The following is a 14,225-nucleotide window of genomic DNA, read 5'->3' as shown; positions in this document are numbered from 1 at the left end:
CTCTATTCAAGCCTAAGTTAATTGTATCCAATTTGCAAATGAATTCCAATTCAACAGTCTCTCGCTGGAGTCTGGATTTGAAGTTTTTCTGTTGTAATATCGCAACTTTCATGTCTGTAATCGCGTGACCAGAGAGATTGAAGTGTTCTCCGACTGGTTTATGAATAATTCTTGACATCTGATTTGTGTCCATTTATTCTTTTATGTAGAGACTGTCCAGTTTGACCAATGTCCATGGCAGAGGGGCATTGCTGGCACATGATGGCATATATCACATTGGTGGATGTGCAGGTGAACGAGCCTCTGATAGTGTGGCTGATGTTATTAGGCCCTGTGATGGTGTCCCCTGAATAGATATGTGGGCACAGTTGGCAACGGGCTTTGTTGCAAGGATAGGTTCCTGGGTTAGTGGTTCTGTTGTGTGGTATGTGGTTGCTGGTGAGTATTTGCTTCACGTTGGGGGGCTGTCTGTAGACAAGGACTGGCCTGTCTCCGAAGATTTGTGAGAGTGATGGGTCGTCCTTCAGGATAGGTTGTAGATTGTTAATAATGCGTTGGAGGGGTTTTAGTTGGGGGCTGAAGGTGATGGCTAGTGGCGTTCTGTTATTTTCTTTGTTAGGCCTGTCCTTTAGTAGGTGACTTCTGGGAACTCTTCTGGCTCTATCAATCTGTTTCTTCACTTCCGCAGGTGGGTATTGTAGTTGTAAGAACGCTTGATAGAGATCTTGTAGGTGTTTGTCTCTGTCTGAGGGGTTGGAGCAAATGCGGTTGTATCGCAGAGCTTGGCTGTAGATGATGGATCGTGTGGTGTGGTCAGGGTGAAAGCTGGAGGCATGTAGGTAGGAATAGCGGTCAGTTGGTTTCCGGTATAGGGTGGTGTTTATGTGACCATCGTTTATTAGCACTGTAGTGTCCAGGAAGTGGATCTCTTGTGTGGACTGGACCAGGCTGAGGTTGATGGTGGGATGGAAATTGTTGAAATCATGGTGGAATTCCTCAAGTGCTTCTTTTCCATGAATCCAGATGATGAAGATGTCATCAATATAGCGCAAGTAGAGTAGGGGCATTAGGGGACGAGAGCTGAGGAAGCGTTGTTCTAAGTCAGCCATAAAAATGTTGGCATACTGTGGGGCCATGCGGGTACCCATCGCAGTGCCGCTGATCTGAAGGTATACATTGTCCCCAAATGTAAAATAATTATGGGTAAGGACAAAGTCACAAAGTTCAGCCACCAGGTTAGCCGTGACATTATCGGGGATAGTGTTCTTGATGGCTTGTAGTTAGCCAGGGTGAGCCAGACCCCCTTAGGAGACTCACCTCCTCTTCTAAAGGGACTCCTGGGTTCTCTCCCCAGCTCTGGGAGGGGAGTGGTGTGGGTCTCGTGTTTAGAAGCGGGGGGGGGCTGGGATTCAGGACTCTTGGGTTCTATCCACAGCTCTGGGGAGGGAGTGGGGTCTAGTGGTTAGAGTGGAGGGGAGCCAGGACTCCTGGGTTCTATCCCCAGCTCTGGGGAGTGGGGTCTAGTGGTTAGAGCATAGGGAAGCCAGGACTCTTGGGTTCTATTCCTATTTCTGGGAGGCTGTTTATCCCGCACTGGGGGGTTGTGTTGGGCATGGGGACCAGATCTGAATGGGCGGGGGGGCGAGTGTGACTCAGTGGCCGGGTTGACACTGGGTTTGTGGGGTGTATGGCCCCAGTTGTTAATGGGGTAGCTGCATCTCCCACCAGCACTGCCCAGCCCCCCGGGGTTGGTGGACTCAGCAGGGTGGTCGGGAACAGACCCGGTCCCAGAGCCCCAACTCCCTTCTGACCCCTAGAGGGGATCCCTGCAGGTGCAAGGCTGAAGTCCATGTGTGTATGAGCGTGTGCGTCTAGGGTCAGTCCCCAGTGCGGGTGCAGCAGCTGGGCAAGTTCCTCTTGCCCACACAGTGCCCACTGCTGGTACACCTCAGCCTCGCACCTGCAGTTACCCCCTGCCTCCAGCCTGACCTCCCCTTACCGTGAGAGTGGGGCCCGCAACTGGCTCTTAAAAAAGTCATAGTCTCTAGCGAAATGTGGTGGGAGCCAAATCTTAATAACTGTCTCTGCATCTCCGTTTGGGATGTGACACACACACACTGTTTCTGTCTCATGGGGCTCTTCTCTGCATGTCTTAGCGGAAGGCACAATTAAAGACAAGCAAACAAACAACTACTTTATTATTAAAGACATGAAAAATATATGAAACAAAACCCCAAACAGTAAACAGTCCCAATCTCTGCTCTCCGGTTCTCTCTGGGGAGCGTTTTCAACAGATTGCGTGACATGGGGACACTGAGGAAAAAAAAAGAATCCAAATTCACTTTTAAAATGGATTAGTGGAACCTCATTAAATCCCTGTGCGGACGCTCTTAATAAGAATTAAAGTGACCTCTATCAGAAGCGAATTAAGCTAAACTGAATTAACTGAAATGAAATGAAGGTGAGAGACAAGTAAAATATACGTGATCTCTCTAACATCCTAGGACCGATACGGCTACAACACTGCAAATGATTAAACAAATGTCTCATTCCACCCCTTTATTTTATACCATGATCCACGTGCCTGCTGCATTATTTCCCATGTATTTGTCGTTAACCTTTTCCTGAAGACTTAAGAGGGAAAAAAACCCCAACAACCTAATTCTGGAAAAAATCCCACACTTTTAAATACTGTTTGCCCTGCACTGTCGAACCTGAGAAGACAACAATTACAGGGGGAGTTTTTAAAAACCAATGTAGCAAATGGAGAAATATTATTTTAATGACGAATCGATAGCACAATGGTTCATTTTCTCCGACATTTCCCTTCCCCCCGAGGCCCAGCCCCCACGACACTCCTTCTCCCTGAGCTCCTGCCCCCACACCGCCCCTTCCCATGAGGCCCCACCTCCATGCTGCCCCTTCTCCCTGACCCCCGCCCTGGCCTTGCATCACCCCTTCCCCCTGAGGCCCTGCTCCCGCCCTGCCTCTTCCCCCCCAAACCCCGCCCCCTGGTCACTCTTCTCTGTCCCTCCCCGGGCCGATAAAAAGTGGGAGGGCCATGGCCCCCTGACCCGCCCTGTGCTTGTGCCCCTGGAACCCAGGTGTCCTGCTACCAGAGCTCTAGCTGGAGCATGCTGCCCCCTAGGGTGGGGTACCTGTCTTGCCCGGGTCTCCTGATTTACAGACCTGCTAGGCTGCACTGTTTTCTAATAGGCAACAATTCAAATGCCCAGAGAAAGTGGAGTTCAGTAATCCAATTGCTAGTGGGACTGGATAGGACAGCAGGTGGCCTCATCAGCAGGGGGCAAGTCATAGCCTCCAGGTCTCAAATCCCAGTTGAGGCTTTTATGCCCCCCTGGGCAGGTTTGTGAGGGTGAATGGGACACAGACAGTCTCTGTCATCCCCACCCAGGACAGGTGACCAGCTGCGCTAAGTGACGGGACCCGGCCTGGATTCAGGACCCACGAAGGGGTGTCATCTCCCCCAGCTTCCTTCTCAGTTCCGCTCAGGGTCATCCCCTAAGAATTACGGGGTTACTTCTCCTGGGATGGCCTCCCAGCCCTTCCCACGCTCCAGCCGGCCCCCGAGAGATTTCCTGCCTCTCGCCCCTGCATTGAGTTAACGGTTCTCAGTCACCAGGTCCCCAAGAACAAACCTGGCGGTGTCCCTATGTAATCCACTGGGTGAGTGTCCATTCCCAGTCCCCCTCTGTGCCAATCCACAAGGCATGAGTTGTGACAGAACCAGACTCAAAGCTTTAAATCAAGCTGTAGCAGACTACTCATGCTTTTAACCCTGGCTGTCCCTGTTTCAATCCCAGCATTTCGACCAGCTCCCGCCTCCCTCCTCCTGACTGCATCAGGAACCACTAAAGGGATCAAGATCTAGCTTCCTTCCCCCCCATTTCAGCCTCTTGTCTCCCAGACTCGACTACCAACGTCGGTTCTGGTGAAAATCCTGGATCCTGCTTTGAAACGTTTCCTTACACAGCAGCTCGAAGAATCGCTGACCTAATGGGGAACGGTATAAAATGTGGTATTCTGGCTAACAGGGAATGGTGTAAACGTGACACCCCGGCTAATGGGGAATGGTGTAAACGTGACACTCCGGCTAATGGGGAATGATATAAATGTGACACTGGCTAAAGGGGAATGGAATAAATGTGACATTCTGGCTAATGGGGAGTGGTATAAATGTGATGCTCGGGCTAATGGGGGACGACGTAAATGTGGCACCCAGCCCCGCTTGCTCCTGAGACTTAGAGCCCTTAGCCTGTGAACGTTTGCCGGAAACCATCCCGAAATGGGCCCTTATCCTGCAGCAGTGAGTCCCATGGGTCTGTTCTGCCTCCCATTTCCAGGCGTTCTCCTTTTCGACCTTTGCAGCCTGGCCTCCTCTCCTCCGGAGTGCCTGAGTGCTGGATGCTGCCCACTGAGAAGCAGCACCTCTGCCTTTCCCCAACTTCTGTCCAGTGCCTCCTCTGAAACCACCAATGGGTCATGGATTGTTCTGTGTGACAAGTTTCTCTCTCAAGCCTTTATTTCATCCACGGACGAGTGGGAGGCAGCCCTGACGCCTGCCCAGCGGAGGGGAGATAGAGACCGGGGAGAGGGCGTGCGTGAGGGTGGACGTCAGGGGTCGATGTGGTTTAGGGAAAGTGACAGCACCTCCCCTCCCTCCCTCCCTCTGCTGCTTCCCATCCAACTTGGGTGGGAGGAGCAGATTCCTCTTCATGGCGTGCTGGCCACTAGGGGCTCACTGATCAGTGGCTGGGTGCAGCCGAACACGCCTGACGGACGAACATTAGCCCCAGTTAGCGCGTGGATTGGAATTCTTAGCCCTGAGAGGATTCCCCGATGCCTAATACGGATCAAACTCAAAGGGGTTCCTCTCCCAGGTGGACTCCTTGTTATCTCGTCCCTAGCAGACACCTTCCCTCTTAGTTGCACCTTTGGCAGGAAGGTTCCTGGGGTTGGTTTCCCTGTTGTCTCATTAGGGTCCCTTCCTGGTGGTCGCGTTCCCCCTTACTCAGCCCCTTGGGAGGAGGGTTTCTCTCCGGGGTGGTTCCTCTGATGCCGGTAGAGATGGGAGCTACGCCCGAAGCATTTCCCACAGTCGGCGCACTGGAAAGGCTTTTCGCCGGTGTGGACGCGCCGGTGCCGCTCCCAGTGGGAACTCCAGGCGAAGCCCTTCCCGCAGTCGGCGCAGCGGAAGGGTTTCCCCCCAGCGGCGTGGAGCCGCCGGTGCCTGGCCAGCGCCGGTGCCTGGCTGAAGCTTTTCCCACAGTCCCCGCACCGGTAGGGTTTCTCTGCCGCGTGGGAAGGCCGGTGCTGGTCGAGGTCCGTGACGCAGCTGAAACTTTTCCCGCAGTCGCCGGAGCCGTGGGATGTGTCCTCTCTGCCAGCCCGGTGCTTGGCCAGCGCCGAGCTGTGCCCAGAGCTCTTCTGCTGGCCTGCGTGCACCCGCTTGTGTTTCACCAGGTGGGCGCTCTGGCTGAAGGCCTCCCCGCACTCCCCGCAGGTGTGGGGCCGCGCGCCGGTGTGGACGTGCCGGTGCCGCGCCAGGTGCGAGCTCCAGGCAAAGGCTTTCCCGCAGTCTCCGCACCGGAAGGGTCTGTTGCCCCAGCGATGCTTGGTCAGCGCTGCGCTCTGTGGGCACTGGTGGGGCGGACCCGCTGCGTGGAGGAGGCGCCGGTGTCTGTCCAGCTGGGAGCCTCGAGGGAAGTTTTTCCCGCAGTCGGGGCAGGGACGGGGGGAGTTCTCCCCTGCGGGGCTCGTCTGGGCTGAGCTCTCCCCACTGTCGGGCTGCCTTTCGGTGTGGCTTTTCCGGTGCCTCACCAGCGCCGCGCTCCGAGCAAAACTTTTCCCACAGTCGCCGCACTGATGGGGTCTCTCTGCCGCTGGGCGTTGCGCAGCCAGGCGGCGTCTCTCCCCGCCGGCGTGGCACCCCCGGTGTTTGGCCAGTGCCGAGCTGTCCCCAAAGCTCTTCCCGCAGTCCGGGCACCCGTAGGGCCTCTCGCCTGTGTGCACCCGCTTGTGTTTCACCAGGTGGGCGCTCTGGCTGAAGGCCTCCCCGCACTCCCCGCAGGTGTGGGGCCGCTCGCCGGTGTGGACGCGCCGGTGCCGCTCCAGGTGGGAGCTCCAGGCAAAGCCTTTCCCGCAGTCCCCGCACCGGAAGGGTTTGTCTCCCCGGTGGCTCCGGCGGTGCCGGGCCAGAGCGGCGCTGCGGGGGAAGCTCTCCCCGCACTCGGGGCAGCGGTGGGGCTGCCGGGGGGCTGCGTGGGCCCGCTGGTGCTTGTGGAAGAAGGCGCTGCTGTTGAAGGCCTTGCCGCAGTCCGGGCACTCCAGGGGCTTCCCGCCGGCGTGGGCCCGCTGGTGCCGGTAGAGGTGGGAGCTGCGCCCGAAACATTTCCCGCAGTCGGCGCACTGGAAGGGCCGCTCGCCGGTGTGCAGCCGCCGGTGCCGGGCGTAGTGTGAGCCCCAGTCGAAGCCCTTCCCGCAGTCGGCGCACTGGAAGGGCTTGATCCCGGTGTGGAGGCGCAGGTGAGTGGCCAGGTGGGAGCCCACCCGGAAGCGCTCCCCACACTCCGAGCAGCGGTAACGCTTCCCGCCGGGGGCCTGGGGACGGCGGCGCGGGCCGGGCTCCTGCCCCGCGTGGGACCGCTGGTGCGTAAGGAGGGCGGAGCTCTCGATGAAGCTCTCCCCACACTCCGGGCACGGGTAGGAGCCCTGCCCCGCGTGGGATCTCTGGTGGGTAAGGAGGGCGGAGCTCTCCGTAAAGCTCTCCCCGCACTCCGGGCACAGAGAAGGCGCCTCTCCTGCAGGAAGTTGCCTGCTACCGTCTACACTGAGCCTGGCTTCGGGGCTCTCCCCCAATCGGCCTCTCCGCGGGGCTGCCCCATCCCGGACTTTCTTGAAGCCTCCGTTGCATGGAGCTTCTCTGCCCTGTCTCTTCCCCGGCGGCTTTCCTTGCTGGCCTCCGGACCTGCCGGCTTTGCCCCCTTTGGCATTGCGGGCCACCTTCCCCCCGCTGCTTCCCGATGATGCCGTCTCAGGGCCTCCTGTCTGTGGAGCCTCCCCTTCGGTCTCGCTCGCTGTCCCTGGGGTAAGGAGAGAGTCCAGATGTAAGCCAAGCCATGTGCCGGGGGGGCATGGCAGGGACTCCCCACCCCCTCTCCTCACTCCTCCCTTCCCCCCATACTCCCTGTTCCCACTGTGCCAAGGGCTCTGTGTGCACCCCCAATCTTGCTATGCCCCCTTTTCTAGAGGCTGTGAATGCCCCTCTTCTTTCTGTCCGGGAGAGAAGACATTCCGGGGGCCAGTGGGAGGACGGGCAGAGAGGAAACCAGGCAGTAGTTATGTTAGAAAGCGCTCACGGCACCATCAACCAGTGGCTTGATCAACAGACAACTGCAGAGGTGCTGGAATCTTGGCTGGGCTCCTCAGCTGGCAGGGGCTCCGTGTGTCTCATCTTCGTGTCGTGTTCCCCCCCCCATCCCCCCTTTTTCGGTTGTCTGATTTTCCCCAAAGTGGATCGGGTTCTGACCGCTTGTGCCGAGAACACGCCCCGAAACTTTGGAATCGAGCGGACGTGGCATCCCAAAGTCATTGCAGACACTGTCATGTTGAGTGGAAGGGCCCCCCAAAAAGCTTGGCCGTCAAGCCAAGGTGCTGAGCCAGAAGTGGGAGAGCTCCCAGGGGGGCTTCCCTGGGAAAGCTAGCTCCCGACTTTGCTCCCAGATGGTTTCTGAGCTGGTCGAACGGGTTTCCTCACCTGGGCTGGCGTCTCTCGGGAGGTCTCTTCCCCCAGAGCCCTGGAGATCCGGCGGGACCCACGGCTCTTCCCCTTGCTCCAGCCGGGAGATCACATCCGGTTTAGGGATGGGATATTCTGCGCACGGGTAGGGGGATAAAAGAGGGGAGAGATTAGGGTTTGTCAAGCCATTTGCCTGACAGCCTCCTTAATACTCTGCATCAGCCGCCACCTCCCACCCAGCGTGGGCTTTCCCAGTCCCACCTCCCGGCCTGTCTCTCCTGCCTTCTCACCAGCTGGGCCTGGTGCAGTGTGTGAGCTTGTCTCCCCCTATTGGCTGGCCCCGGTACTGCTACTGGGTTGACCCCTCGGGATTTCCTGAGGCAAGCTGTGTTCCTTAGACGCGTGAGCAGGGCACCTATGGCCCCTGCCACATGCAGCTGCCCCACCCGTGAAGCATCCTTGGTATGGCTCCATGGCCCATATGCAGCACCCTGGGGTCAGCCAGCGTTAAGGAAGGGGGAATCCTGAGCTCCGGGCTTTAAGGACACAAGTTGTCCAGTTAATATGAAGGGATGAATTGCCCTGGGTACTTAGGAGGCACGGGACAAATCACCTGCTGGTGGCCGCATTTGAAGATGGCAGAGTTCAAGACACTCAGCAGTTCTGCTATATAGCACCTGTTACGATTATGTGTGTTACAGGGCCCCGTTGGGCCGGGTGCTGCACAGACACACAGAGAGAGACAGGCCCTGCCCCAGCTGAGATCAGGGCCCCATTGTGCCATATGCCGAACAGACACAAACTGAGAGTCAGTTCCTTCCCACAAGAGTTTACAAACTAAACAAACAAGCAAGGTTCATTATACCTGTTTTACAGATGGGGAAACTAAGGCCCAGAGAGATGCAGTGACTTGGCCATGGTCACACAGGAAGGCTGTGGCAGAGGAGGTGTTAGTACTGTTATACAAGGCACTGGTGAGACCTCACCTGGAGCACTGTGTGCAGTTCTGGTCTACCATGTTTAAGAAGGATTAATTCAAACTGGAACAGGTACAGAGAAGGGCTACTAGGATGATCCGAGGAATGGAAAATTTGTCTTATGAAAGGAGATTCAAGGAGCTTGGCTTGTTTAGCCTAACGAAAAGAAGGTTGAGGGGAGATATGATTGCTCTCTATAAATATATCAGAGGGATAAATACCAGAGAGGGAGAGGAATTAGTTAAGCTCAGTACCAATGTGGACACAAGAACAAATGGATATAACCTGGCCATCAGGAAGTTTATACTTGAAATTAGACGAAGGTTTCTAACCATCAGAGGAGTGAAGTTTTGGAATAGCCTTCCAAGGAAAGCAGTGGGGGCAAAAGACCTATCTGGCTTCAAGATTAAACTCGATAAGTTTATGGAGGAGATGGTATGATAGGATAACATGATTTTGCCAATAAATTGATCTTTAAATATTCATGGTAAATAGGCCCAATGGCTTGTGATGAGCTGTTAGATGGGGTAGGATCTGAGTTACTACAGAGAATTCTTTCCTGGGTATCTGGCTGGTGAATCTTGCCCATATGCTCAGGGTTCAGCTGATCGCCATATTTGGGGTCGGGAATGAACTTTCCTCCAGGGCAGATTGGAAGAGGCCCTTGGGGTTTTTCGCCTTCCTCTGTAGCATGGGGCACGGGTCACTTGCTGGAGGATTCCCTGCACCTTGAAGTCTTTAAACCATGATTTGAGGACTTCAGTAGCTCAGACATAGGTGAGAGGTTTATCGCAGGAGTGGGTGGGTGAGATTCTGAGGCCTGCATTCTGCAGGAGGTCAGACTAGATGATCATAATGCTCCCTTCTGACCTTAATATCTATGAATCTATGAACTCAGCACTCTTAAATCCCAGCCCAAAACCCTACCCACCAATTCACCCCCTTTCTCTAATCCGTGAGCAATATTTGCAGTTCTGTGCAAGCCGGCGAGTCGGGCAGCCTTGGTAATCGAACCTGCTTATCCTTAAACAAAAACAAACCACAACCTCGGAAATGAAATGAAAACAAAAATCGTTGTGAATCCAGCCCTACAGCTGAGCCATGACGCGCTCACAAGCCAGACCGGGGCAGAGCCGCGGTTTTGCTTTTTTCGAGTCAAAGCCTTATGGAACCTCCATGGCCTCGGTGCTTGAGCGCCCGCTTGAAGCCAGCCCTTAACTCCGCCCCTTCGTGCCCACCAATGAAGCTACAATCTCGAATGAACTGAGCTGGTAGAAACATTTACATTGGAAAATGGGGTTCTGTCAAAACTGACATTTCCCCCACTGGGAAAATGTCGATTTCAATGGAATTTTTCCAAAGCGTTTCGTGTCCTACGAGGTAGGGCTGGCTTCTGATCTGTTACGCCCGAGGTGACACAAAATCAAATATTATTACTAATTCATCCTTGCAGTATTCACCCAACATAAGCACGGCCAAACCGGGGCAGAGCAATGGTCCATCTAGCCCAATAGCCTATCTCGGACGGTGGCCAGTACCAGAGCTGCAGGGGGACAAGACAAAACTCCTACCGATTTCAAAGGTGCTTTGTGAGGACTGTGGGACTCCGGTCACTAAGGCAGAGCTGTTCTTTGCATCCCAGGGAGCACAGAGGTCCATGAGAAGCAAAGAGTAACTTAGAGCAGCCTCGGAGCTGCTCTTACTCATGCTGACCAGCACCATGCACAGCCCCAGCGTATGAGGCAACTTCTTAGAATCATAGAATATCAGAGTTGGAAGGGACCTTAGGAGGTCATCTAGTCCAACTCCCTGCTCAAAGCAGGACCAATCCGCAACTAAATCATCCCAGCCAGGGCAGACCATCCCATAACTGAAGGCAGACAGTTCCTTACTGAGGGACATCAGGGTCTCATAGCTCTCCTGCATGACATCTCTGTACAGGGCCCTCTGCCGAGGATCTAGGAAGAGCCACTTCTCCATCGGGAACACGCAGCCGGCTCCTTTAAAGCAGCTGAAAGAACAAGAGAGCCCCGCTCAGCACCTGCTGCTCCTGGGGCGATCCCAGCCTCCTCCAAAACCCCATATGCCGTTCCCAGGAGTGCTGATTGGTTAGACTCCCCCTCCTGAATGGAACTGGGTGCTTTGGGGAGCTGCTCCCCCATTCCACAGATGGGGACATTTCCGCCTCCTCTGGCTTTTGTCTCTTCCAAACAATACGGCCTCAGATGAGCCGAGTCCCAGAAAGTTTGTCCCCCAAAGAGTGAGAGGATCCAGAGCGAATTGTGGCTGTTATTCGGCAGCCTGCCACGGTGGAGCAAGGCGACTGGGGTGGGGCCTGAGTCCATATCACTCCCCCAATCCCCGCCACCCCCCACTCTCTCCCTGCAGACAGATGGACTGGGCCAGGCTGGGTCACTTTATCCCAGCGCAGCCCCGGCCCTTCCCAGCAGCACCGAACCCACCCAGTGACAGAGTCTCGGGACCAAACGCCAGCAAAGAGCCGAGTCAAAGGGGCCGCTTTGGGGGATCCCCCCCCGACACTGTCCCCCAGGACTCAGGCAAGACAGGACCTGGCTTTTCCTCTCCCAGCTCCTCACCTGGGTCCCAGGAAAGTCAGCTCTGCCCAGGGATGGATTTGGCCAAGGCTGGGAGCTGGGAACCTCCTTCCCCACTTATTGCTCCGGCTGCCTCTCCCACTCCCCCCCCCCCCCACCTCCCACTTTTCTGTCTCCTTCCCCCTCTGCCTGGGAGACTGTCCTGTTCCCGGGGGCGTTCGCTCTCCCCGTGCTGGATCAGCGGCTGAGAGCCTGGGGGCGGCGGGGGACCTGGGGGGGCGCAGCAGCTCTGGGACTCGCAGGATCCCCGGGGAGCAGAGCTGGGGCGAGCAGGGGCCCTGGGTGCAGAGTCACTGTCTTGCCCGGCCCCGGCCCTTTCCCCCGGGTCCCCCCATCACCTGCAGGCTCCGGCCCCGGGGGCTGGTGCGGGCAGAGGCCGGGGCGGGTGGCAGCCGCCGCAGACGGTCCCCACCCGGGCTGGGCACAGCGGAGGCCTGGCTCGGCGCTACGGAAGCAGCAGCCGCTAACCCGGGAAGTTCAGCCCCCTGATCTGCTGATCACAGGAAACACCCGGCCGGGGCAGCGGGAGAGCGCTGCCGCCTCCCGTCCCTGAGCCAGACCCAGAGCCCACTCGCGGGACAGCTCCGGGGAGCCCCCCTTCCCAAGCTCCCAGAGGTGCTGGACTGGGGGGGGGGGGACTGCTGCCCCCCCTGGCTTGAAGCGGTTCCCATCATATGCAGGGTTTGCAGTTTGGGTCAATGGCTCTCCGCCCCCCCCCCCCGTACAAATTGTTCCAGCCCCCCTGTAGGACTGAAAGTCTCTATCCAGGGGAAATGGGGCCCGGCTGGGGCCAACCCTTGGCCCAGCAACCCCATGTGGAGGAGAGACACCTCCCCCCCCCCGCCACACACACCCCATGCTCTGTCACAAGTTGCTACCCTGCCTCCAGCTGCTTGACCCCCACCCCGGGCCAGTCAATTTCCACCCCCTGGCCACCCGCCTCCTCCACTTTGCCCCTTTCTAGCCCCTGTAAAAAGCAGTCAGAAGAATCTGGTGCCAAGTAAGGGCAGGGTGAGGGCAGCGGGCGGCTTCAGCAGATGTTACTGAGCATGCTCAGTACACACCCTAAGTAGCAAATGATGTCAGGTAGCGATTTGGGACAGTACACCCCCAGTAGCTAATTTTCCTTTCGACCTAGCGCTGGCCAGGCTGGGGCTTAGGTCGGTTTAACGGCATCACTCAGGGAAGTGGATTTTTCACACCCCTGAGTTATACCGACCAATTTCCTAGCTTAGACCAGCCCGATGTCTACACTCCACACTAAGGCCAGGCTCTGACCCAGGGTTGAGTCCAACTCCCTTTTCTGTCCACACACAAATCAGTCTGACTCGGTTCAGCAAGCACTCTGGATCCAAGTCCTAGGACCTCGCTGTGGGGGTGGGTGAGAGCCCAAGTCCCGCTATGACTCGGGTGCAAGCCCTGTCATTTTGCAGTGTGGACGTGGCTCAAGCCGCAAATCTGAGTCAGAAGGCCTACGTCTTGGGGAGACCCAGGTCTGGCAATTGTAAGGCCAGGTTTACAATGCAGTGTGGACGCTGCAAGCCCAGGTGCCACCTGTCCACAAGCAAGTCCACAAACACCAAGACTACAAGCCCGGGCTTAATTTGCCATGCAGACGTAACCCGGCCTAGCACTGTCAACCCCGGGGGCTAGGTTGGGCGAACTGTGTTGCTAGGTAGGTGGCTTTTTCACACCCTTGAGCAAAGTATCTGGAACGACCAGACCGAAAGCTCATGACCTGCAAAGGGTTACACTGAGCTTGAGTATGGGCAGACAGAGGAGCCTACAGGACGTGCAGAGTTTTAACTAAAAAGAAAAGGAGTACTTGTGGCACCTTAGAGACTAACCAATTTATCTGAGCATAAGCTTTCGGGAGCTCACGAAAGCTTACCCTCAAATAAATTGGTTAGTCTCTAAGGTGCCACAAGTCCTCCTTTTCTTTTTGCGAATACAGACTAACATGGCTGCTACTCTGAAACCAGAGTTTTAACTGCAGCTGCAAGAGCGTTTCAAGTGTAGACAAGCCCTAGGCATCCCCCAAATCCGTGTGCCTACCCAGATTGTCCTGCAATTTGCTGTGCCTTACGGGGGCCCAGGAGAGGGTTGGTGACTCAAATGTCAGGTCATTTGAGCATGAGATTACTGAGATACTGCCCGCCCCCTGCAACCAAAACAAACCCACTTTACTTCGAGGTCACAGATTCTACCGACACACCTGTGCATACCTGGCTTCTGAACTGGTAGTGACTAAATGGGACGGGAAGGGCAGGGTGAGCTGGAAAGGGGGCAGAGGGGGCGATATGCTGTGCGGGGGAAAGGGGAGGAGAAAGACGCAGCACAGCACTCTTCACTCACATGCTTCATGATCAGTGACGGGAGCGGCAGAAGTGCCCTAAAAGTGGGGGGGGCCACATGTGTCCGAACCATGGCCCCATGCGCTGCACAGCCCTCCCTGAGGCCCCACCCCCGCACTGCCTCTTCTCCCTGGTCCCCCACCCTCATATGGCCCATTCCTCCCCCAGGCTCTGCCCTTGCACCACCCGTTCTGCCCCAGACCCTGTCCCTGCACTGTCTCTTCCCCCAAGGCACCCTCCCCTCCCCCCTCCCCCTTATGGACAGTAAAAAGTGGGAGGGCCACGGCCCTGTAGGTCCCCCTGTTCCGGTGCCCTGATTAGTGATCCAAATGTGGGGTCATTTGAGCAAGGGATTGACGTAGGCTTGGAAGGATTAGTTAGAGGCTCATCTGTAAACATCAGTCAACGTGGATTTCACCGCCCAGGCACAAACCCATGAACCAATCTCCTCATGGATAACAACTGAAAGGTACCGCAAGGCAAAGTAAGAAACATGCCTCTTGGCAGCTTAGTCGAATTT

General features: G+C 56.3%; 1 protein-coding gene across 3 annotated transcripts in view; it reads right to left on the bottom strand.

The window, feature by feature from the left end:
- Nucleotides 1-3,019: 3,019 nt before the first annotated feature.
- LOC141998429 (uncharacterized) overlaps nucleotides 3,020-14,225 on the bottom strand; it is a 29,268-nt gene continuing 18,062 nt past the window's right edge. The window contains exons 1-4 of one of the 3 annotated variants that reach the window (XM_074971245.1): nucleotides 11,690-11,821; nucleotides 10,629-10,747; nucleotides 7,778-7,894; nucleotides 3,020-7,103 (exon numbers count right to left, since the gene is read on the bottom strand). In XM_074971245.1, coding sequence (XP_074827346.1) covers nucleotides 5,029-7,103; nucleotides 7,778-7,894; nucleotides 10,629-10,716 — 2,280 coding nt within the window. In that variant the 5' untranslated portion in view covers nucleotides 10,717-10,747; nucleotides 11,690-11,821 and the 3' untranslated portion in view covers nucleotides 3,020-5,028. Of the gene's footprint in view, nucleotides 7,104-7,777; nucleotides 7,895-10,628; nucleotides 10,748-11,333; nucleotides 11,418-11,689; nucleotides 11,822-14,225 lie in introns of those variants that run through there. The other 2 variants (XM_074971246.1, XM_074971247.1) reach the window with 2 other exon arrangements.

The sequence above is a fragment of the Natator depressus genome, chromosome 14 (genome assembly GCF_965152275.1).
Source record: "Natator depressus isolate rNatDep1 chromosome 14, rNatDep2.hap1, whole genome shotgun sequence".
In the NCBI taxonomy this organism is placed as follows: domain Eukaryota; kingdom Metazoa; phylum Chordata; order Testudines; family Cheloniidae; genus Natator; species Natator depressus.
This window is presented reverse-complemented; position numbering and strand designations above follow the sequence as displayed.